The sequence below is a fragment of the Microcebus murinus genome, chromosome 1 (genome assembly GCF_040939455.1).
Source record: "Microcebus murinus isolate Inina chromosome 1, M.murinus_Inina_mat1.0, whole genome shotgun sequence".
Lineage (NCBI taxonomy): Eukaryota > Metazoa > Chordata > Mammalia > Primates > Cheirogaleidae > Microcebus > Microcebus murinus.
The window spans coordinates 82078577-82103444 of NC_134104.1; the positions used below are offsets into that span (position 1 = coordinate 82078577).

Below are 24868 nucleotides of genomic sequence, written 5' to 3' on the forward strand. Positions count from 1 at the left end.
GAGAATGGAAAAACAAACCAATATACTCTATTAAATTGGAACTGACTAACGAGCACACATGTGCACAGAGGGCAGTAAAACTCAGTGCAAATCAAGCAGGGGGGAGGGGGCATGGTAAAGTGGATTGGGCAAAAACCTACCCAACAGTTACAGTGAACACTCTTTGGGTGATGGTCACACTTATAACCCTGACTTAAGCATAACGAAAGTGATACAGGTAACCAAAAACATTTGTACCCCCGTGATATTTTGAAATTAAAAAAATAAGTAACTTTCACATTTAAAAAAATAATAAATAATAAATATGTAGTGGTAATAAACAGCTTGATAGCAAAAGAAATATTCACGTTATATAAAGAAATCTTACGATAAAGTACTTTTTGTTCGCATTAAATATTTTTTAGGCATGTTTTCCATCTATTCCTCATAAATCCTTTTTAGGTTACAGAGAATTAAAAATAATAATCAGAAGGTAAAAAGGAAATTAAAGGAGATAACTGAGAGAACCATGTCTGTAGAGGAGAAGGCTACCAATTTGGAAGATATACTAAAGGAAGAGGAAAAAGGTGTAAAGGTAATGTTTAGTTTTAATTTTTTTAAATTCACAGAAAATTTAGCAAGAGTAAATTAATGAGACTGTTGGGATCAGAGGACTAGGAGGTCTTGTAGGAGGCTCTGCTTTTTGCTATGATCACATTTATAATCTAGTTTTGAACCTTTTTTTATGTGTTGCTTCTAAAGATCATCTTAGCCTCCTCTCTTCTTAAGCTACTAAATCTCCATTTGCTCCACTTTCAGCATTTAACTTTGATGCCTTTTTGAAAAGCTTGCTCCTTCACCAACCCAGATTCCATTCCTTCTCAAGACTACTGTGTCTATGTCCCTGCCATCATCCATATATTTTTTGGTATATTTCATACATATCTTGAAAAATGCCTTTGTTTTATAATTGATTTCTACCTGATTATCATTTTATTTTGTCTTTTTTTGTTGTTTGTAATGGAATTGCCTTGATTGTCTACGTTCATTATCTGTATTTATTCCTTATCTATTAATACTATCTCTTTAACTCCTTGTATCCTGGAAACATTATTTGATGAACAAACTTTAAAATACTATCACTTTACTAGCTCTACTGGCATTCCCTTGGTATTCCATTCTGTTTGACATGTTGTCAGCATTAAATCCAAAACCAATTTTTTAGGAACTAGAAAAGGCTGATTTACCATTTCTTCACTGAAAACTTCAAAGTGACTTTAAGTGACCTAACACTGTAGACACTACTTCTTTCTTTTACTGTTTTCTGTGTGTGTGTGTGTGTGTGTGTGTGTGTGTGTGTGTGTGTATCTGAAGATGATGGCAAAATCCCCCGACATTTTCTGAGGTGGCTCCACCTATATTTGGATGGAATCCAGCTTCCTAAATGTGCTGTAAAAATTTCTGAGTAATGAAGTCTTGAAGCAATCTTGACTTGAGTACTATTTGAGCCCAAATTGTACAACAGTATTTTAAAAATGTTATGTGGGGTTTTTTTCCCCTGAGAGCATGATTTTCTATAACATATAAGTTGGGATAGTATTAGAACTTATCAGAAACCCGCAAAGATTTTGAAGTTCATATGAAATAGACCTTTTGATCCCAGAGAATTAAATACTTCAGATATTTTTAAAGAAATTAGCTGAATTATGAAAAATTAATATTGGCACTAGGTATACTGATCATGTAGCAGGCCTGTGTTCATAATCTTCGTTTTTTGATGCTGTTGGTTTTTATATGTTTGTTTGAAAAAAATCCCAACTTTATCTTTTTTGGAGATGTATTGTGTTATTCACCACCAAGCACTGACTTTAAAATTCTGCCTCACAATCTCTGAGAGGGTCTAAAGACAGTGAATGTTGTCTATTATATGAAAAATAATTTATTGGATAGCAGATTATGTTTCTTGCTTTGTGAAGATTTAAATGGGCCAATCACAGATTTGTTTTGTTTCGTATTGTTCATTGGTTGCCAAGGGGAAATATGCTTCTGTGGGTGTAAGAAGACAGAGGCAAATTATTTCAATATTTTAAAAGATAACTTTCAATTGGTCTTGACACAGTAGATCTTTCTGAAGCCTGGAGTACATTGGTTGTGAAGCCTTGATGTCAAGACAGCTCTGCCTCCAGAGAGAGGAGCAGTAGGAATGGGGGGCTTGTTTCTATTTCCTAGAGGGGTACTCATGGTAGAGAGGCCAACTGAGGGCAAAGCGATGGATAGTGAGTGATGGATAGTGCCAATAGTGTGCTGGGGCCAATGCCTACCAGCTCACAAAAGTCAATAGTTACATTTTCAGGAATTTTGTAAGTTGGCTGCTAAACATAGCTACTGTTAAAAATAAAATTACATAGACTTACAATTAAATATATTTACAACAAAAGTAATAAATACTCAGTATTTATCCTCCAAATTATTTTACTATTATCTGTGTTCTAAGCTTACTCAAGATAACTTACACCTGTTATACTTGTAAGTTAGAATTACTATATAATGGTCTGCTTCTATGTATCTCTTCTCAACTTTGCACTTAGCAGAATCATGTTAGTAGTTTGAAAGTGGCCATGGTGGGAGTATTTACACCATGAGGATCAGATTCTCCCCCAAATCTCTATTCACTGGAGAGTTGATGGTTAAACATTACCTGCTCACCACTTAGATAGTGCCCCACAAAAGATGGAAGATTGGGTGATGTGGTTTTTTCCCTGTAGCACCGTCAAGACTTCAGTAAACTTGTACAAGCTGTATATCTTCAGTAGATTTTATTTTCTGAAGAAACCAGTAAGGTGAACAAGTGAACAAGTTCTGAGGCTAGGGTAATATGGCATGGACATAAGATAATGAGTCAAGGTGCATGATACAGGAATAGAAAACTACTAGTCTACCAGAATAGACTATAAGAAATGTTGGAGATTTGTTGAAATTATGTAAAGGGCTCTAATGGTGGCGGAGTTCAAGTTTATTTATCAGCCTTTAAATTGTAATGTTCACATAAATAAAAGATTTTACATTATAATTTTATAAATCACTATAATTCTTATTATCAGGAAGTGGACGTTCAGTTGAAGCTCGTAAAAGATGTGCTTTTTAAGAAAGTCCAGGCATTACAGACTGAGACAATGAAAGAAAAAGCTGTTGTTTCAGAAATTGAAGGAACCCGTTCCTCTCTAAAACATCTCAACCATCGGTTACATAGACTGGATTTTGAAACCTTAAAGCAGCAAGAAATTATGTACAGTCAGGTAGATGTTAATTTTGTGAATATCTTCCATATTGATTTGTTACAGTTGTGATAGTCAAGATATCCTAATGTCTTGAGAAAACAAAGGATAGACAGATGCTGAAGGTTTTATCTATTTGCTATATCTGTATGTATGTCATGTTAGGTCAGTAGTAGGATGGGGGAGCCTTAAATGCTGTTTTTTTTCTCAATCTGAAATAAACAGGCAAGAGGAGAGACAACTTTAGTGAGGGAGAACCATACGTTAAAGGAACATGGGACAACTGAACCCAGAGTAAAACAAAAGAAGGCATGGGATATGTGAAATTTAGAAAAACTATATTGCTTCTTAGTTATGCAAACATACCCACCCCCACCCCCATCCCCAGACCAATAGAGTAAAAGTATTTTTTCAGGTTTTCTTTATTTTGTTCTTTTATATTTTCATAGTAATTTCTTCATGTCCTTCCTCTCTAAATCTTTATTTTCTCATCTAATATATTCTTAGTTTCTCAAAATTACAGATGCTAAAGCATAATTTTAAGAATAATTCATTAGAAGTTTATCATATTTGAACTTTTCATGGCTAACAATTTGTAACTATCTTTTTTGCATCCCTTAGAAGATGTTCTCTGACAAATTCATGTCCATGTAAATTCATGGTTCCATTACAGTAGCATGATGAATATCCCCTTGAGGTATTACATTTTAGGGATATTACTTCTGTGTCTATCATGTACCCAAATTGTTGAAGAATAGTTTGTTTTTGTTCCCCCTAGAGTAAGAAGAATTTTATCCTGAATTACTGAAGGACTAAAGTGACTTTACTAAATGATTATGCCCAGATCAAATGCATTAAAAAGTATTTATTGTGGTTTTACATTTATAGAAATGCTTTTAATTGTTTCTTCCTACTACTTTTTAAAAACATAACAGGATTTTTTAATTCAACAAATGGAAAGGAGAATGTCACGGTTAAAGGGAGAAATTAATTCAGAAGAAAAACAGGCCCTTGAAGCAAAAATTGTTGAACTTAAGAAGTCATTGGAGGAGAAAAAATTGACAGTTGGCCTTTTGGAAACACAGATCAAGAAGCTTCATGTAACTTAAATGCTTTTTATATTTCAAATATCCTAGCTATTAGTTATTCTGTTTTAAGTCAACATGTTCCTAAGACTACTTTGGATAGGGTGAGTGCCAATCTACCCACATATATAACAAATGTATGGGCTGCATATGATGACTCACGCCTATAATCCCAGCACTTTGGGAGGCCGAGGCTGGAGGATCGCTTGAGGCCAGGAGTTTGAGACCAACCTGAGCAACATAGTGAAACCCTATCTCTAAAAAAAGAAAACTTAACAAATTAGGCAGATGTGGTGGCATGCACCTGTAGTCCCAACTACTTAGGAGGCTGATATGGGAGAGTTGCTTGAGCCCAGGAGTTGGAGCTAACAATGAGCTATGATTGGGGCACTACACTCCAGCCTGGGGAACAAAGGAAGACCCTGTTTCTATTAAAAAAGAAGTATGGCCAGATGTTCATATTTCTATACTGACTACTAGAATGTGATCTTATCATTAATTAAGCATTTACCATATGCTAAATATTGTATTACATGCTTCTAGTATTTTATTTCATTTAATCTTCATAAATGTCTTGTAAGGAAGATATTATTGCCTGTTTTACAAATTAAGTCACTTGTCCAATGTTATATGCCTAGTACATGGAGAGCTAGGATTTGATCCCTGGTTCATTTGACTTCCAAATATTAAGAGTACCCTGTTTGGAACATAGATAAATTCTAGTTTTCTATTATGTGTCTGTCATTACAAATAACTTGATTGCCCTTTATCTCTGAAATGCCATCTAAAAGAAGCTGCTTTTTATGAGTCAGCCATTGTGTTATTCAAATATTTACTTAGTTACTATATTTAAATTGACTTAAATCTGTTAAGATGAGAATGTTCTTTATCTTTAGGAATTTTATTACTTTTATTTACTACTTATTATTTATTACTTTTATATTACTTTTATGCTTGTAATATAAAAGCTATGTTAAAGTTTGACTGGAGAATAAGAGAGCAAAAGTGAGAGTGTGGACTTGAATAGGATAAGAACTCCCCAGGGTTTAAAGGTTGTTATTTACCACAGGAAAGACTAGTAATGAGTGTCCTCTAGTGGTTTTAAGAAGAAATGCCCTGAATTCCTTGAAGGCTACAAAAGAGGAAAGACAGCTGTTCCTTTTTTTTTTCCATTTTTTCTTGTAAGGTGACAAAATTTTGGTTTGGAATAGTTTTTCTCTGTTGAAATATTTTTTTTTTTTTTTTTTTGAGACAGAGTCTCACTTTGTTGTCCAGGCTAGAGTGAGTGCCGTGGCGTCAGCCTAGCTCACAGCAACCTCAAACTCCTGGGCTTGAGTGATCCTTCTGCCTCAGCCTCCCGAGTAGCTGGGACTACAGGCATGCGCCACCATGCCCGGCTAATTTTTTATATATATATCAGTTGGCCAATTAATTTCTTTCTATTTATAGTAGAGACGGGGTCTCGCTCTTGCTCAGGCTGGTTTTGAACTCCTGACCTTGAGCAATCCGCCCGCCTCGGCCTCCCAAGAGCTAGGATTACAGGCGTGAGCCACAGCGCCCGGCCTGTTGAAATATTTTTTAACTGTTATTATAGTTTAAGAGAGAAAAACACATGCTTTGGGATCAGATAGAACTGGTTTTGAATTTCAAGGTTATTTCACTACTGCTATTTTAACTTTTTTGAGCCTTAGTTTACTCATTTATTAAATGGGGAAAAGATTGATATTATTTTAGGGCATTTGGGAGAACTAGAATAAATGTATATCTTAGCACAGAGCTTTTAGTAGGCACTCAAAATGTGGTATTGTTTTAATTATTTAGACTATGAGAATATTAATGGTACAGAACGATAGGAGGATGACTTTTGTATCCAAATATATTTCTTGCCCCTACTCTGTTTTGCTGTGTGGAAATGGTTATAGTTTTTCTCCCTTTTAATTACCCTGACTGTTCTCGCCATCATACAGTTAACTAGTGCTTATGCCTATTCAACTCTGGTTTTAACAGAGAGATAAATAAATTAATAGAGATGCAGGTGAATTTTTAAAATATAGTAAATCTAGTTAAGCTAACAAAGATTTGCTTTGCTCAATAGTAGCATCAGATCATAAAGTCATTCTGTATGCCCTCTGCCATGCCATTCCATCCCTTATTTTATATAATGGAAACTAATTTCTTCAGTTGAAAAATCACATTAAATTTTAATTCTTTTGTTCTAAATTTAATTTTATGAAATCACATTTTCTTATGCAAAAATTCTTCCTCTTACTATTTTGGTATAATCATAGGTCCTGATACTTTAGAAAAATATAGGCAATGAGAAAGACAGAAAAGGAGAGTGGGGGAGAGAGAGAGAGAGAGATACAGAGAGAGAGGAGGAAGGCAGAGAGAGAAAGAAACATCTTGGAACTGGAAAGTTTTGATTTAGGAAACAAGAAGCAATTAAGAGCACAAACGTTATTCTGGGTTCTGGGTGGGAAGAGGGACACTAACTGGTATAAAACTAGAAAATTGGTATCTGAGTATGTATGAACTATTTATATATCTGATGGAATTAGATCTTACCAAATTCTTTTTTCTCTAGCAATATGTGATTATATATGTAATAATAATAGCTGACATTCACGTGGAACTTTTATGTGTCAAGCACTGTTGTACACACTCTTTGATAGTAACATCTTTAATCTTCACAACAACCCAGGGAGGTAGGAATTGTTTTAGAGATGGGAAGAGTAGATCACACTTGGCTCAGATGGCTAATATGTAATTAAGGCCATCTATTTCTAGAGCTTGTACTGTTAACCAGGACCCTATGCTTTCTCAGAATATTGAAGTTTTTACCATCTGGAACTTGAATAGAATCAAACAATAAACTCCCAAATGGGAGTAGCGAACCACATAATGACCTACAGTGTATACTTTCTTCTCCTCATAAATGGCGAGCACCTAATACAGTCAGCTGTCTGTATCCACTGGTTATGCATTTGCGAATTCAACCAAATGAGGACTGAAAGTATTCAGAAAAAGAAATGGATGGAGGAAAAAAAGACAGAAAAAAATGAAAAAAGAAAAAGGAAAAAAATGGATGGTTGAATTTGTACTGAACATAAACAGCATTTTTTCTTGCCATTAATCCATAAACAATACAGTATAACAACTATCTACACAGTATTTACATTGTATTGATGTTATAAGTAATATAGAGATGATTTAAAGCATACAGGAGGATATGCATAGGTTATATGTAAATACTATGCTATTTTATATAAGGGACTTGAGCATCCTTGGAATTTGGTGTGTTTATATGTGTGTGTGTGTGGGGGGGGGAGCTGTCCTGGAACCAATTTCCCAAGAATACTGAGGGACAGCTGTAATTCATTAGGTTGAACTGGAACTGTACATAATATTTCCTAGAAATACTGAACTTGTACTAAACCCAAAATATCAATAGATGATAAAAATGAAAATGTTTCTGTGTAAATATTCATGTATATTATATTGGAGACACAGTGTGAAGAGAAGGATTAAAACATCTGCTTATTATAAATATTTGAGTATATAATTTAATGTAAGATATGTTTACTATAGTATGTACTTAATATAAGTGTTATTTAAAAACACATTTGTATACTTTTTTCTTTTTACAGAATGATCTTTATTTTATCAAGAAGTCAAACAGTAAAAACTGTGATGAAAAGCAGTCCCTTATGGATGAAATAAATGGACTAACCCTTTTCATTGACAGATCTGAGAAAGAACTTCAAAAGACCAAAGCTTGTAAACAGGTACGATAAAATTATATGCATATATAGTATTAAAACCCTATGTTTTATGTTAATTGTAGAAAAGCTTTAAAATATATCAAGTTATAAAGAAGAAAATAAGTCACTTTAATCACTGTACCCAAGATAAACAGTGTTACAATCCATTACTTCCTTCCAGTTTTTAAAAGAAAATTGGTCTTACATGTTGTATTTTAAAAGTTTTTAATATATTATATATGCTTCCTAAAACATTATTCTTTAAAAACATTTTTAAAGGTTGCCAAAAAGTTCATTGCATGAAGTTATCATAATTTATTTAACCATCTCCTATTTTTTGGATATATATTCCTTTCTAATGTTTATCATGTACAATGTACATATATCATTCTACAGTTGTTCAGTTAGTTCCTTGGGATAAATTCCTAGCTGTATAGTTATGGTTCAAAAGGAAATGAATATTTTTAGTGTCTCGAAACTATTTTAAAGCTCAACTGCCTTATAGAGGGTTCCATTAATACTCCCAACCAGCAGCATGTAAGCATTCTATTTTATTCACCACCACCGAGGCTGTATATTCTAATTATAAAATTGTTGCCAATTTCATAGGTAAACATAGTTTCTCATTGTTTTAGTCTGTATTTTTTAAATTGGTGACCATTTAAAACATTTGGGATAAAATTTAAAACATTTATGTTTAAATAAAAATGTTTAAAACATTTTTTCCATTATGTCATGTGCCATAATTTTTCTTTTTGGATTTCTAGTTTACATTCTTGGCCCATTTTTCCACTGGGAAGTTTATGCTTTTAAATTGCTTTGTAAAAGATTTTCATCTGTAAAAATATTATCTCTGTCATAAATATTGTCAATATTTTACCCATTTACCTATAAATTTTTATTCAGTGTTTTTGTAAAATATTTTTAAACATCAAATCTTTAGGTTTTTTTCCCTTTATAATTTTTATGCTTTACAAACTTTTTTGTCACACTAAAAATTAGACAAATGTTTAATACTTCTAGTAGTTGCATTGATTTCATCTCTTCTATTAATTGTTTAATTCATCTGTAATATATTTTTGGTACATGTAAGATGTAGGGATCTAATCTTTTCTTCAACTGAAAAGCTATGTTTATGAAACAGAAAAATCTTGTATTCTGGAGTATTCATTTCTGGAGTTTCTATTCTGAAAATTGGTCTATTTGTGTACTCTTACATCAGTAATTGTGATTGAATTGTTTTAAAATAAAAATTTATTTCCACATTATTTGTGAGATTCAGAGTATAAAAATGCCTGTTCTTAGGACTTTATATGTTTTCTAGACATTGTAAGTTTTAATCTCAGAAATAACTTTTTAAAATGTTTTTTAGTAAAGCTTGAATTTAAAATAGAATTATAAGAAATGATCTGGAATAGCCATAAGCCCCTTTGTTTTAAGAGAAGAGAAAAACTTAGAGTCATGACTCCGAGTAAGCTAAATTTACCCCTAGTTGATATCTTAGTTAATAGTCAAGTTAGAAAAACATATTTTCAAGTTTGACTTTTACAGCAATAAAAGAAAAATATTTTAGTTTTGCTATAAAAATAGTAGTTTAAATATTTGACAAATTTTTAATGTGGATAGGATTTGATGATAGAGGACAATCTTTTAAAACTTGAAGTTAAACGTACTCGAGAAATGCTTCATAATAAGGCAGAAGAAGTTCTTTCCCTGGAAAAAAGAAAACAGCAATTACACACAGCTATGGAAGAGCGAACTGAAGAAATTAAAGTTCACAAAGCAATGCTTGCATCACAAATAAGATATGTTGATCAAGAACGGCAAAACATAAGGTAATTGTTAGAGTTTTAAAGCTCTGCTAAAGAATTTTGAAATAAAATGTGTAAGGGTAATGTCAGGAGAACTGGCTGGTTCCTCAACCATCCTGGATGTCCATCTTTTTCTTATTCTTTGGAAAAGGCTTTTAATATAAGATATAAAGCAGATTATAGCCATAAATCTAAGCTCTTTCCTTTGACTAATTCTTTATTCTTTAGATTCTTCCTTTTACATTAAGATTATTAATCTACTTAGAATTGATTTTTGTGTATGGTTTGTGGTAAGAGTCAGTAATAACATGCCTTTCCTTATGGATACCCAATAGCTGTATCTATTGAAGCAGTTTTTTCCATAGAGGTTTTGCCTACCTTTTAAAAGATTATTCCTGACTACATGTTATTTTTTTTTTTTTTTTTACGTGATTGTCAATGTTATCTCTTTTTAAAGCATCTTATTTTTGGTTTGTTACTGCTAGTTGATTTCTGTATATTAAGTGTCCAGCAACCTTGCTTAAACTCATAATTACTAACAATTGATCTGTAGATTCTAATTTTCTTGGTACTGTATTTCATTCATGTCATTTTCAAATAATAATAGTTTCTTTCCCATCTTTAAAATTTTTATTTTTTCCAGTTTAATACTGAATAGCAGTGGTGATTACAGTTACCCTTGTCTTGTGACTGGTCTCAAAGGGAAAGCTTTCATTGTTTTATCATAAGACTTGCTTTTTTTTTTTTTTTTTTTTTTTAGATATCCTTTACCATATTAGGTGAGCTTCCATCTGCTTTTACTCTTTGCTAAAAGATTGTCTTGGAGGCCGAGGCTGGCGGATTGCTCGAGGTCAGGAGTTCGAAATCAGCCTGAGCAAGAGCGAGACCCTGTCTCTACTATAAATAGAAAGAAATTAATTGGCCAACTAATATATGTAGAAAAAATTAGCCAGGCATGGTGGCGCATGCCAGTAGTCCCACCTACTCGGGAGGCTGAGGCAGTAGGATTTCTTGAGCCCAAGAGTTTAAGGTTGCTGTGAGCTAGGCTGACACCATGACACTCACTCTACCCTGGGCAACAAAGTGAGACTCTGTCTCAAAAACAGAAAACAAACAAATAAAAGATTGTTTTAATTTGTTTAATCGAGAATAAATGTTGACTTTTATTATGTACTTTTTCTGTATTCATTAACATGGTGTACCTTGTTAATGTAATTAATTATATTGATCAATTTTTCAAAGTGAAATCAACCTTACATTCTGGAATAAACCCAACTTGTCTGTTACATTATCTTTTGTATATCTAGATTTTGTTTTGGAATATTTTTACATAGTTTTTGCATCTATGGTCATGTGTACATATGACCCACAATTCTTGCTTCATTGCCCTTGTCAGGTTATCACATTACTAAGGTTATGTCTGCCTTCGTGAAATGATTTGTGTGTGTTTATTATTTTTCTATACTCTAGATAAGTATATAAAATAATAGAATTGTATCTTTCTTGAATTTTCAAAGACCTAACTAGTAAAGCCATTGAGGGCCTGGGTTTTTTTTCTATGGGGGAAGATTTTCAACTGTTGGTTTAATTTGTTTAAGAGCTATAAGACAATGCAGATTTTGTATTTCTTTTCAACTTAGTTTTGGTAAATTATATTTTTTCCCAGGAAATTTTTTCATTTCATCCAAGACTTCAAAGTTATTGCCATAAAGTTGTTTATAGTATCATTTTACTATTTAATAACTATAGTGTTTTTAGAGATAACCACTTTTTAATTCCTAATATTGGTTATTTGTGACTTCTCTTTTTTGGATAGGATATTCTTAGCAGAAGTTAATCAGTTTTATCAGTGTTTGAAAAGAATCAACCCTTGTTGATCTTTCCCCTGTTGTCTATTTATTCATTATTTTGTTAGTATCTGATCTTACCTTTACTATTTTTCTTTCTTTTTGTGTCTTTTTCTAAATTCTCTTTGTGTTCTTTTTCTAAATTCTTGAGATAGATGCATATCTTATTAATTTTCAGCTTTGATGGTTAAAAAATCCCTCTGAGTATTATTTTAACTGTGCCTCACAAAAATTGATATTGCCATGTTTTCTTTCTATTTTTTGCCTTTCCTGCCTTTAATTGTCTTAAATGGAGTTTTATTTTTAAAAAACAACTTCATTTGAGATATAATTGAGATGCAATAAATTGCACATCTTTAAAGGGATCAATTTGATATGTTTTGATATACATATGTACCTGAGAAACCATCCTCACAGTCGAGATAGTTAACATATCCATCACCCCCACAAGTCTCTTCCCCATTATCATTCTTCCTTCCAGTCCCTCCCCATGTTTCTCTCTCTAGACAACTGTTGATCTGTTTCTTATCCATAATTGATTGCATTTGCAAGAGCTTTATATACATGGACTCCAGTAGTAGGTACTCTTTTTTTCTGGCTATTTTTATTGGCATAATTATTTTGAAATTCATCCATTTAGTGTAGTGTATATCAATAATACATTCCTTCTTCTATGTGGGCTAGATAATATTATAGTTCTTTGCACTCCATATAGTCTTTGTTTCAATAACTCAATTCTGCCATTATAAAGTGAAATCAACCACAGCCTATGTGTAAATAAGTGAGTGTGGCTGTGTTCCAATAAAACTTTATGGGCATCAAAATTTGAATTTTGCATAATTTTCATTTTAATAAAATACAATTCTTTCGAACCTCAGAGAGGGCATAAAAAAAAATAAAAAAAAATACAATTCTTTCATTTAAAAAATCCATTTAAAAATGTAAAAGTCATTCTTTGCATGTGGGCTATACAAAAAACAGGTGGAGGCAGGATGGTTTGCTGATGCTGGCTTTCTATTGTTGAATAGTAGTATTTCATTATATGTGTTTACCTCAATTTGTTTATACATTTATCTGGTGATGGACATTTAAGTTGTTTTCAGTTTTTAGCTATTATTAATACAACAAAACTTGTATAACATATATTTTCTTGATATGGACATCTACTTTCTTTTCTCTTAGGTAAATACCTACGAGTAAAATTGCTGGATCATATGGTAGATATATATTTAACTTTTCAGGAAACATTAAGAAGTTGACACATATTCATTCTTTCTTTCTTGTCTTTCATTGTTTTTACTGAATTTTGTTTTCTATTTTTTCCTTTTTAATTCTTTGGAAGGTATATGTTCTAATTTTAATTGTTTTATTGCTTATTCTTAAATTCAAAAAAAATTTTAATCTTTCAATTTCTTTATGAATATTGAAGAATAATTTCTATTACTTTCATTTTCCTAAAATTATAAGACTTCAGCATCTTTTACTTCTACTTTTCCTATTCTCATCTTTCTTTATTGTTGAAATCACTGATTATAGTTTCTTCTTGTTGTTTATTGTTTTAAATATTATGTCTCTACTTTTTAAAGAACTCCTTTCTTTAACTTGCTCTAAGCTGCACAGCGAGTTGTCAGCAATAATTTCAACTTATCTATGTGTTTACTTATTTCTCAATTTAACATTCTTTTATATGTTCCTTGTCATCCTATTTTCCTGGAATTTCTTTGGAGTATGATTTTTAATTTGTTTTTCAGAATTAGATTTTTCTGAAACCTTTTAGTCCTCAAATATTTGAAATGACAGTAGGACATTGTAAAGCATGGTTTCATATTCTTCTATATTATATTGTTTATGAGATGTCTGATTCTAGGTTAGTTCAATTTACTTTGTTGGGAAACTGGCTTTTTTTTTTTTTTTTTTCTTTCTGGAAGCTTTGGGACAGTCTCTTCATCCTTGGTGTTTCATAATTCCCTTGTATGTGTCTGGGTTTTTTGTAGGTTTTTGTTTCTCTTGCTTGACCCTTGATGAGTGAGCTCTTTCAGTTATTTCATTCAATTTTTTTTTCAGGTCAAGGGAATATTTTTCTATTACAACTTTAATTTTTTTTCTCAACACCATTCTCTCTGTTCTTCCCATTTGTTGCTCATTTTTAGTAGATATTGGCTCTCCTAGATCGGTCCTCCAGGTTTCTCTTCTCTCATTTTACATTTTTTACTCTTTTTTATTCTATTTTTTCCAATATGCTCATTCTCTCTCTCTCTCCGCATTCCTCTTCCCTCTGCCTAATCTCCCCCCTTCTCCATCCATCCAGATTACTTACTCAATCTGCATTCTTCACTGCCATTACATTGAAAAGGAAAACTTATTTGCAAGAATTGTTGTTCATTCATTGGTCCTTGCTTTTCACAGCAGCCTATTTTGTTATATGGTGTTTTGGGAATCAATATCCTCTTATCTTTTAGAGGATTCTAAATAAAATATTTTTAAAGAGAAAAATACTTTTTACCTTCTATTCTGTGGATTATCTCTATTTCTCCCAAGGTCTGTTCTTTCTTTGTTCATTTTGTTCTTTCCGTTTATGCTGTTAACTTTCTATAAATGTCTAATGGTCCTTGACTTTCTGTTAATATTTATTAATAAATGCTTAATTAATAATCAGTAGATATTGATAGCTAGCTTATAGAGGTTTCCTTTGCAATTAGGTAGATCTCTTTCTCCAATAGATCTCTCCCCTGAATGGTAAGACTGATTGTAGGCTCTGTGCTAGTTTGTCCTGTAAGGAACATAGATAGGTATTAGGCAGGGTTAGGACTTCCAAGGTTACGAAAGTTAGGAGGTATTTATTTGAGTGATGAAGACTTTATGTCATTCCTAAGTGGAACTGCCTTTCTTTTTCATTTATTTCCACTGTTGTGGAAGCCTGGAATTACTTTATGTTCTTTTTCATTTCTCTTTCCAGCTCCAACATGCATGTTAGGAACTATGGTGATTTTTTGGTTATCGTTGGAGTAGAAACCATTCCTGCCAACCTCTCTGTATACTTTAAGGGATTGAAAGAAGTGGCCCAGATGATCTGTAGACAGTCCTTTTATTAATTACCCATTATAATAGCCTCACAGATCACTATTGCTCTTTTTCTTTCTTATTCTTGAGTCTGGATTTTCTAGATTTCTTTGATAGAAAATGGCTCTTGCTTCTGCAGTAATCTTCTTCTGTGTGTATATCTATCTTTTCCCCATTAATTTTATACCATCTGTTTTCCATTTTTCCATGAATTCATGAAAAAATTGTGTCTTTCTTGTTGCCAGAGCATTATATTTTTTAAAAAAATCTTTTCCATTTTAAAAAGGAGGAAAAATTTACTTGTGCTCAGTTCAGCATCTTAAGCTTGAAAGTCAGTAAGTCTTTTATGATTACATAAAGGATGAGTAAATATTTTCTGATGAAATAATAGTGATAATTAAAAATAAGGAAAACTATAACTTCTGACACTAAATATATTTTACTGTTACTTCTCTCTAAGAGTAGAAAAACTGGTAGGTTGAAGAATTCATTTTGCCATGGTTGGATAGCTTACTTTCATGAAATTGTAGCGGACAAATGAGTCACCCTCCATATTGCTATGCATAGATTAGCATTACTAGTATTATTATAAAATAAGTTCTAAAAATTGTTTATAAAATATAAATTTACTGAAATAAAATGAGAAACTAACCAACAGATTTAAGAATCTGAATTTGCTTCTGCAGAAGAATGGGCTAAGAAAAAAACAGAATCTGAATCTGAATGCTAGAAGACAATTCTCCATGAGTTTCTCATATTTTGTCATACCTTGTAAAGAGAGGCACTAACTTTCTTGTTCTAGGCTATCTTTTTAAAGATGTTTGAATAGCAAACAGCTTCAGAAACTAGACCTAGTATCTCCCTCTGGAGCAAAAGTTAAGCATATTTGCTTATTTCCCATTGTAAAATATTTGGGTTATCTAAGCTTGAGGTTCCTAAGCTGTGATGCAAATCCACTCTGTGCACAACATCCATTTGAGCCATTTCTTGACCCCATGGGATATGGGGAGCAAAGGGAACCAATACAGACAGGAAGCTTATACCGCTTCCTGCATGATGAGTAATAAAGCCCTTTGTCTCTGATACAGAAATTGTCTTCTACCAGCATCCATGTAACTGTGGCAGGCTAACTCATTAGTCTTCAAGTAGGGTAAAATCTGAAACGTTTCACACTGTATCATTAAATTTAAAAGTGAGAACACATTTAAACTGTTTGAGTTCAGCAATAATACAAATCCAAATGTCTTCAATAACAACACAAAGTTACTTATTTTTAGTGTTTAATGAATGTTTCTTTTTCTTTTCATTTTAGCACTGAGTTTCATGAGCGGCTAAGTAAAATTGATAAGCTGAAGAACAGATATGAAATTCTTACTGTTGTTATGCTGCCTCCTGAAGGAGAAGAGGAGAAAACACAGGCCTATTATGTAATAAAGGTAATGTTAATTGATTTACAGTTGTGATAGTATGAAGTATCCTTTCTTTGTTAATTCATAGGAATCCTCTGGATTTAAAAGAACCAAAATGGCAACTTTTTCCCCCATGAAATTTAGCAACTATTTTACTTAACTAGGGCCATTAACTATTGTACTTAATAAGGACCAATACATTAGTGCTAGATAAAGATACTGAAACATTATTAGCTCTACATACATCTAGTCTATGAGGTTAAAGTACTGCTCTCGGGTTCCCAAAACCTATTGCTCATTTGTTCCAAAACCCTTCCTCTCCTAAGTTCAGGTTATTCCACACGACCATATTTTTTCTTTTCTCTTTTTGCTGAGAGGGGTCTGAAACACCCTTTTTAACTTTTAATTTCAAAATATTATGGGGATACAAATGGTTTTGGTTACATGTATCAACTTTTTTATGCTTGTTATAAGTGGTCCCATCACCCAGATAATGTTCATTGCACCCGTTAGGTAGGTGTTTGCCCACCATTTCTTCCACTCTGCTCCCTGCATGAATTCTGCTAAGTTTTACTTCTCTGTGTGCACATGTGTGCTCATTAGTCAGTTCTAATTTAATAGTGAGTATATCTGGTATTTCTTTTTCCATTCTCTAGATACTTCACTTAGGATAATGGTCTTCAGTTCCATCCAAATTGTTGCAAAAAAGGCTTCCTTTTTAATGGCTGCATAATATTCCAGAGTGTACATATATCACATTTTGTTAATCTACTCATGAATTGATGGGCACGAGGTTGATTCCACATCTTTGCAATTGGGAATTGTGCTGCAACAAATGTTCAAGTACAAATATCTTTTTTGTTAAAATGACTTCTTTTCCTTTAGATAAATACCTAGCAGTGGAATTGCTGGATCAAATAGCAGATCCACTATTAGTTCTATTAGTTCTTTCAGGAATGTCTATACTGTTTTTCATAGAGGTTTTTCTATTTGCACTCCCACCAACAGGGTGTAAGCATCCTTTCTCTCTGTATCCACACCACCATCTAGTTTTTTTAGACTTTTTAATAAAAGCCATTGTGACTGGGGTAAGGTGATACCTCCTTGTGGTTTTAATTTTCATTTCCCTGATGATTAATGATGTTGAGCATTTTTTATATGTTTATTGGCTGCTTGTCTATCTTCTTTTGAAAAGCTTCTATTTATATATTTTGCCCATTTTTTAATGGGGTTGTTTGTTTACTTATTTTTTTCTGGCTAACTTGCTTGAGTTCTTTATAGATTCTGGTAATTAGCTTCTTAGTGGATATATAGCTTGTGAATATTTTCTCTCATTCTATAGGTTGTCTATTTGCTTTGTTATTTCCTTAGCTCTGCAGAAGCTTTTTGCTATTACTATAATCAAGTCCCATTTATTTATTTTTGTTGTTGCCACGATTGCCATTGGGGTCTTCTTCACAAATTCTTTGTCCTATAGAATGTGTCAAAAATTCTTTGTTCTAGGCTATATCTAGAAGAATTTTCTTAACATTTTCCTCTACAGTTCTTATGGTTTCATGCCTTACATTTAGTCTTTTATCCATCTGGAATTAATTTTTGTGAGAGGTGAAAGATATGGATCCTTCTTCATTCTTCTGTGTGTGGCTATCCAATTTTCCCAGCACCATTTGTTGAATAGGGTCTCTTTTCCCCAGTGCATATTGTTGTCTGCTTTGTCAAATATCAGTTAGCTGTATGTGGATCATTTTATATCTGGGTTCTAAGTTTTGTTACATTAGTCTATGTCTCTATTTCTGTGCCAGTACCCTGCTGTTTTGGTTACTACAGCCTCGTAGTATAGTTTGAAGTGTGGGAATGTGATGCCTCCAGATTTGTTCTTTTTGCTTAAGATTGTGATGGCTATTTGGACTCCTTTCTGTTCCAAAGGAAGCATAGAATTATTTTTTTCTAGACCTGTGAAATATGTCATTGATATTTTGATGGGGATTGCATTGAATCTGTAAATCACTTTGGGTAGAGTGGACATTTTAACAATATTGATTCAACCAATCTATGGGCATGGTATATTTTTCCATTTGTTTGTGTCATCTGTGTAGTACTCTTTGTAGAGATCTTTGACCTCCTTGGTTAAGTATATTCCTAGGTATTTTATTTTCTTGGTAACTATTGTGAATAGTATTTAGTCTTTGATTTGACTTTCAGCTTGACTGTTACTGGTGTATAGAAATGCTACTGATTTGTGTACATCATTTTGTAACCTGAGGCTATGACCAATTTGTTTACCAATTCTGAGAGTCTGTTGGTGAAGTTTTTGGAGTTTTCTAGGTATAAGATCATATCATCAGCAAAAAGTGATAGTTTGACCTCCTCTTTCCTGGTTTGGATACCCTTTATTTCTTTTTCTTGCCTGATTGCTCTGGCTCAGACTTCAAGCACTATGTTGAATAGAAGTGGTGACATTGGGCACCCTTGTCTTATTTCAGTTCTCAGTGGGAATGCTTTCCACTTTTCCCCATTCAGTATGATGTTGTCTGTGGGTTTGTCATGTATGGCTTTTATAATCTTGAGATATGTTCCTTCTATGCCTAGTTTGTTGAGGGCTTTTATCATGAAAGGGTGCCAAATTGTTTCAAATGCTTTTTCTGTAACAATTGAGATGATCATATGGTCTTTGTTTTTGCCTCTGTTTATATGGTGAATCACATTTATTCATTTATGTATGTTCAACCATCCTTGCATCCCTGGAATGAAGCCCAGTTGGTCACAGTGGATTATTTTTTTGATGTGCTATTGAATTTGGTTTTCTAGTATTTTATTGAGGATTTTTTCATCTATATTCATAAGGGATATTGGTCTGTAGTTTTCTTTTTTGGTGTCTTTTCTTGGCTTTGGTATCAAAGTGATATTGGCATTGTAGAATGAGTTGGGGAGGATTCTCTCCTTCTCAGTGTTATGTAATAATTTCTGCAGTATAGATACCAGGTCTTCTCTGCAGGTCTCCTAAAATTTGGTTGTGAATCCATTTGGTCTGGAGTTTTTTGTTTTTGTTGGAAGATTTTGTTATTACTACTTCAGTTCCATTTCTTGTTACTAGTCTATTCAAGAGTTCTATTTCTTCCTGATTGAGTCTTTGGAAGTTGTGTATTTCTAGTAGTTAGTCCATTTCCTCTATGTTTTCTGTGTGTATAGAGATTTTCACAGTATACACATATGATTTTTGTATTTCTATAGTATCAGTTGTAATATTTCCTTTTTCATTTCTGATTGAGTTTATTTGGGTCCTTTCTCTTCTACTCCTGGTTAATCTAGCAAGAGGTCTCTCAATTTTGTTTATCTTTTTAAAGAACCAACACTTTGATTCATTGATCCTTTGTATTGTTTTTTTGCTTTCCCTTTTGTTTAGTTCTGCTGTGAACATACTTATTTCTTTTCTTCTGCTGGCTTTCAGTTTTGTTTGCTCTTCCTTTGCTAGTTCCTTGAGACATGTTATTGGATTGTTAATTTGTGCTCTTTCTGTCATAGCATTTAAGGCTATGAATTTGCCTCTAAGACTGCTTTTGCTGAATCCCATAGATTTTGGTAGCTTATATCCCCTTTGTCTTTCAGTTTGAGGAATCTTTTGATTTCCATCTTAATTTCATTATTGAACCAATAATCGTTCAGAAGCATGTTGTTTAATTTCCATGACTCTGTATAGAATTGAGTGTTTCTTTTGGAGATAATTTCTAGTTTTATTCTGTTGTTGTCTGAGAAGATATATGGTACAATTTCTGATTTTTGAATTTTTTGAGACATGTTTTATGGCCAAAGATATGACCAATCTTGGAGAATATTCTATGTGCTGATGAGAAGAATGTATATTCAGCACATTTGGGGTAAAATGTTCTTTAAATGTCTGTTAGTCCTATTTGATCTACAGTCACATTTAAGTCTGGTGTTTCTTTCTTTATTTTCTGCTTGCATGATCAGTCCAATTCTGTCAATGTTGAGATTCCCGACAATTATGATGCTGCTATTTATCTCTTTACTTAGATCTAGTAGGGTTTGATTTATGAATCTGTGTGCTACTGTGTTAGGTTCATAAATATTTAGGATTGTTATGTCTTCTTGTTGAATTTATCCCTTTATCATTATATAATACCCATCTTTTTCTCTTTTTACTATTGTTTATTTAAAGTCAATTTTATCTGATATGAGATTGGCTACACCTGCTTTCTTTTGGTTTCCATATGCATGGATTACTTTTTTTCATCTCTTCACTTTGAGTCTCTATGAGTCCTTGGTGGTTAGATGTGTTTCCTGCAGATAGCAGATCTTGGGCTTTATTATTTTCATTTATTCATCCAGCCTATATGTCTCTTGAATGGGGCATTCAGACTGTTTACATTGATTGATAAAATTGATATGTGGGAAGCTGTTCTGTTCATCCTGTTAGGTAGTACCTTGTTGCTTTGTTTTACCTCTTGAGCTATTGTTTTCTATGAGTTTTAGTTTTAGCTGTGAGCTTTAGCTTTAGGGTGTTTTTATACTAGTAGGTGTCTATTGTGCTGATCTATGTATAATGCAGTTCTGTGTATTTCCTGCAGGACTGGTCTGGTCTTGACAAATTCCGTCAGTGTTTGCTTGTCCAGAAGTCTTTATTTCTTCTTCATATATGAAACTTAGTTTTTCATGATATAAAATTCTAGGCTGGCAACTGTTTTATTTAAGAAGACTGAAGATGGGGCCTCAGTCCCTTCTGGCTTGTAAGGTTTCAGTTGAGATGTCTGCAGTTAGGCTGATGGGTTTTCCTTCATAAGTTACTTGATGTTTTCACCTCATAGCTTGCAGGAGTTCCTCCTTCCTGTTGACTTTGGCCAGTCTGATGACTATTTGTCTTGGTGATTGCCTCTTTGTGATGAAACTCCCAGGTGTTCGTTGAGCTTTTTGTACCTGGATATCTAAATTTCTAGAAAGACCAGGGAAGTTTTCCTCAATTATTCCCTCAAATAGGTTTTCCAACCCTTGTGCATTTTCTTCTTCATCTTCAGAGATGCCTATGATTATTGTATTTGGCTGTTTTACATAATCCCATATTTCTTGTAGGTTTTGTTCATTTCTCTTAATTCTATTTTTGACTGAGTTAATTCAAAAGAGTTGTCTTCAAGCTCTGAGATTCTATCTTCTGCCCGATGTAGTCTATTCTTAAATTTTTCCACTGTGTTTTGTATTTTCTTAAATGAATTTTTCATTTCCAGACGATTTATTTGTTTTTTTTTTTTAATATATCAATCCCTTTTGTGAATTTTTGCTTCATTTTCTGAATTGGTTTTCTGGTTTCTTTGAGTTGGTTTTCCATTTTCTCTTGGATTTCATTGAGCTTCCTTAAAATCCATATTTGGAATTTTTTATCTGTCATTTCAATATTTTCATTTTGGTTGGTATCCATTGCTAGAGAGCAGTGTTCCCTTTTGGGGGTGTCCTTTTGCTCTGATTTTTCATCCTTCCAGAGTTCTTTTGCTGATTTCTTTCCCTCTACGGCAGCTGTCACGTCTTATTTTTGCATTTTCTCTTGTTTAGATGGGGCTTCTCTCTCTCTCTCTCTCTCTCACACACACACACACACACACACACACACACACACACATACTTGTAAGGGTGTGACTGTAAATATGTTGGGTAAGAAACTCTGGCTTTGCTTGTGGATGCTTTCATGATGCTCTAGGTTTGGGTGGATACCTTGGTTATAGATATCCTTAGTGTAGCGATTTTCTCAGTTGCTAGTTGTTTGTAGGCTGTAGCAGTGCTGAACTATGTGTGTGGGCAGATTCCCTGTCTCTCTTTGATGAGGAAGGATGGAGGTCTTTGAAATCCTTTCTCTTTCCCCAGCCCTGTGGTCTTCTTAACAGTGTGAATTATAGTGGCATGCCCAGTTTAATCTCTTTATTTATTTCAAGAATATGAAAGTACGAACATTTTGGTTACATTTTATATCTTTGCCTCTCTCTAGCAAGGGTTACAGTAAGTCATGCTTGTGGGTAAGAATCAACCACACCCTGCATGACTGAGGCAGTAAATGCTATAAAGGGCTATGCAAATTGACCTCCCTGTCAGTAGGTGGTGCTTGCCTGAAGGAACAAGGTGCAGTGTTGTTTGGGGGACCTGTGACTGGCTCCTGCCCCTCAGGAGAAGCACTTAAATGTCCCAGGTGATTGTTGGGACCCTGGAACTTGCAAGTGAGTCTTTATTCTCCACAGAAGCGGGTGAAGGAGTGAGGCCAGGCAGGACTGGGTTTGGTGAGCCTGCCCTTAGGCCCCACAAAAGCTGATAAGGTAGTTGTTTCAGCTGGGGTCAAAGTTCTACTCCTAGGGTTCTGGGAGAAGCTGCCAGAAAGGGTTGAGGTGGCCCCACCCAGCCAAAATGTTTGCTTGTGCAGGCAGGACTGGCTGAGATTCATAATCTGGCTGTCACTATCAGTTTCACTCTTTTCCCCCCTCTGCTGTTCTGCAGTCTCCCCCAGGCATCTGTCAGCAGGTAGGCACTCAAATTAGCTCAGCTCCCCAGCAATGGTGCTGCAGGCTGGCAGATTTCCTTTCCAGGGTCCCACCCCGGCCTGAAAGTGTCTCCCCTGTGGGGGGAGGTGTGCTCCATCCCCCAATATTTGTGTAGGAATGAGCAAAATGAAAACCGAGGGGTTGAATCCCCCTGGGGAAGACAAAGGTACAGGGTGGGTGGAGAAGCACAGGGCACTTACTGTCTCAACTCGGGTCTGTGGCGACAGGAAGCAGCCCTGTGGGTGCTGGCAGCCTGGTGCTTTGTCCTCATCAAGCTCCCAGTTCACTGTCAGCAGCCGCTTTGGGGCTTATGAGGATAAAAAGGCTCTCCAGCAGCTGAGGAACCTGCTCACTGTCAGAGATGTAAGGGAAGGAGAAATAAACCGCTCCACCTACCCGTTTTGCTGGATTCTAAGCCTTTCGGGAGTTGACCTCTGTATATATCTTGCTTCTTCTTGTTCTGCTTTGCAACTTCAGTCTCTTGTAGGTTTTGGCACTTTCCCCTCAGAATTTCACCTGATCTATGGTTTGTTTGCTTTATTTTTTCTTTTTAAGCTAAAACTTTTCCTTCTTTCTCAGACGATCTGGCTGCTGGTGTCTCTGGGCTGCCATCTTCTGGAATGCCTGACCATTCTTTGACACTGTTTTTTTTTTGCTATCGCTTGTATCATGTTATTTCCCTTGTGTGTGTGTGTGTGTGTGTGTGTGTGTGTGTGTGTGTGTGTGTGTAGAGACAGAGTCTTACTCTGTCACCCATGCTGAAGTGCCACTGCAGGACTGCTGGACTATAGTTCACTGCAATCTCATATTCCTGGGCTCAGGTGATCCTCCTGCTTTGATGTCCCACGGAGCTGGGACTACAAGTGCATGCTATCATGCCCAGCTAATTTTTAAAAAATATTTTGTAGAGACGGAGTTCACACTATGTCACCCAGGCTGGTCTCCAGGTCCTGGCCTCAAGTGATCCTACTGCCTTGGACTCCCAAAGTGCTGGGATTACAGGCCTCAGGAACCATGCTCAGCTTTCCCCTCCTGTAGTCAAGATTCATAATCTCTTTCACCGAAAGACTGTGATCACTCTGGGTGCCTTCAGCATGCATATGACAACCTGTTGAATATCTTGGGATCAAAGCTTTACTTCACTATAGCTACTTACTCCCATTCCACACCCTGGACCTTATAATCCCCTGGAGCTACGCCACTTCTGAATCTTAAACTCCGGTTTACCATTATAATCCTGGTAAGGCAGCTGTTCAGAGAGGAAGTGGGCTGCTCCCCTGCCTTCATACTATATGGGAGACAGGCGAATCTGTTATTTCTTCTGATGTTTAAGTGTTGTCTTCTGCCATACCATGGTTATCTTTACCTAGGAGCCCATAAGAGGAAATTCATTCCTGAGTACTATTACATTCATCTTTCCCATGTAGAAAATCCTCTGAACAGGTGTGATTTCTTTTACAGAAAAGTCTGGGAAATTACTCAAGATATATATATATATATATATATATACACACACACACACAAGGAATGGAAATTATAACTCATTTCCCTGTACCACACATGGGTAAGGATGAGAAGATCTTCCAATTCCTACCTTCAAAGGATAGCCATTGTGGATACTTGCTCCCTCTGACTTCTATCTGTTTAGTCTTCCAAGTTTTCTTCTGTAGCTCTTCTTCAAATCTGCCTCTAGCACATACACTATGTGTTGTATGCCTGCCACTTTGCCTCTGGAAAATCTGCCTAACCCATGAGAAATCAGTCCCAGCTCTCAAATCGTTCTTGTAACTTGTCTGTCTGTAGTACCTCAGGCTTCTGCCCAGTACTAATGGGACTTTCTTCCTTCTAGGATTTAAAAGTTCCTGGAGGGTAAAAGGTCATCTCTAGTGTGTTAGATGTAAATATTTAGAAAGTAAATAGATGTTACAATTCCAATTAAGTTTTTCTACCAACAAGAGCTGATGGGTTACCTGAAAGTATTGGTATTTAGAGTGCCTTTGTCCATATACTGGTTTTACTAAAACACTGACTAGGTAGGTGACCTTGAATAAGTTCAGCTTCCTCACTTGCAAAATGACGATAATATTGTTACTTTTGTTGGGAAAAAT

The 24868-nt window shown here is 34.5% G+C and overlaps 1 protein-coding gene across 1 annotated transcript in view; it reads left to right on the top strand.

Annotated features, from left to right (window-relative positions):
- The window catches only part of CCDC39 (coiled-coil domain 39 molecular ruler complex subunit), a 71522-nt gene that overhangs the window by 36147 nt on the left and 10507 nt on the right, over positions 1-24868 (top strand). Inside the window, exons 9-14 of the mRNA XM_012736986.3 lie at positions 442-574; positions 3081-3275; positions 4190-4354; positions 7987-8124; positions 9727-9935; positions 16131-16254. Coding sequence (XP_012592440.1) covers positions 442-574; positions 3081-3275; positions 4190-4354; positions 7987-8124; positions 9727-9935; positions 16131-16254 — 964 coding nt within the window. The remainder of the gene's footprint in view (positions 1-441; positions 575-3080; positions 3276-4189; positions 4355-7986; positions 8125-9726; positions 9936-16130; positions 16255-24868) is intronic.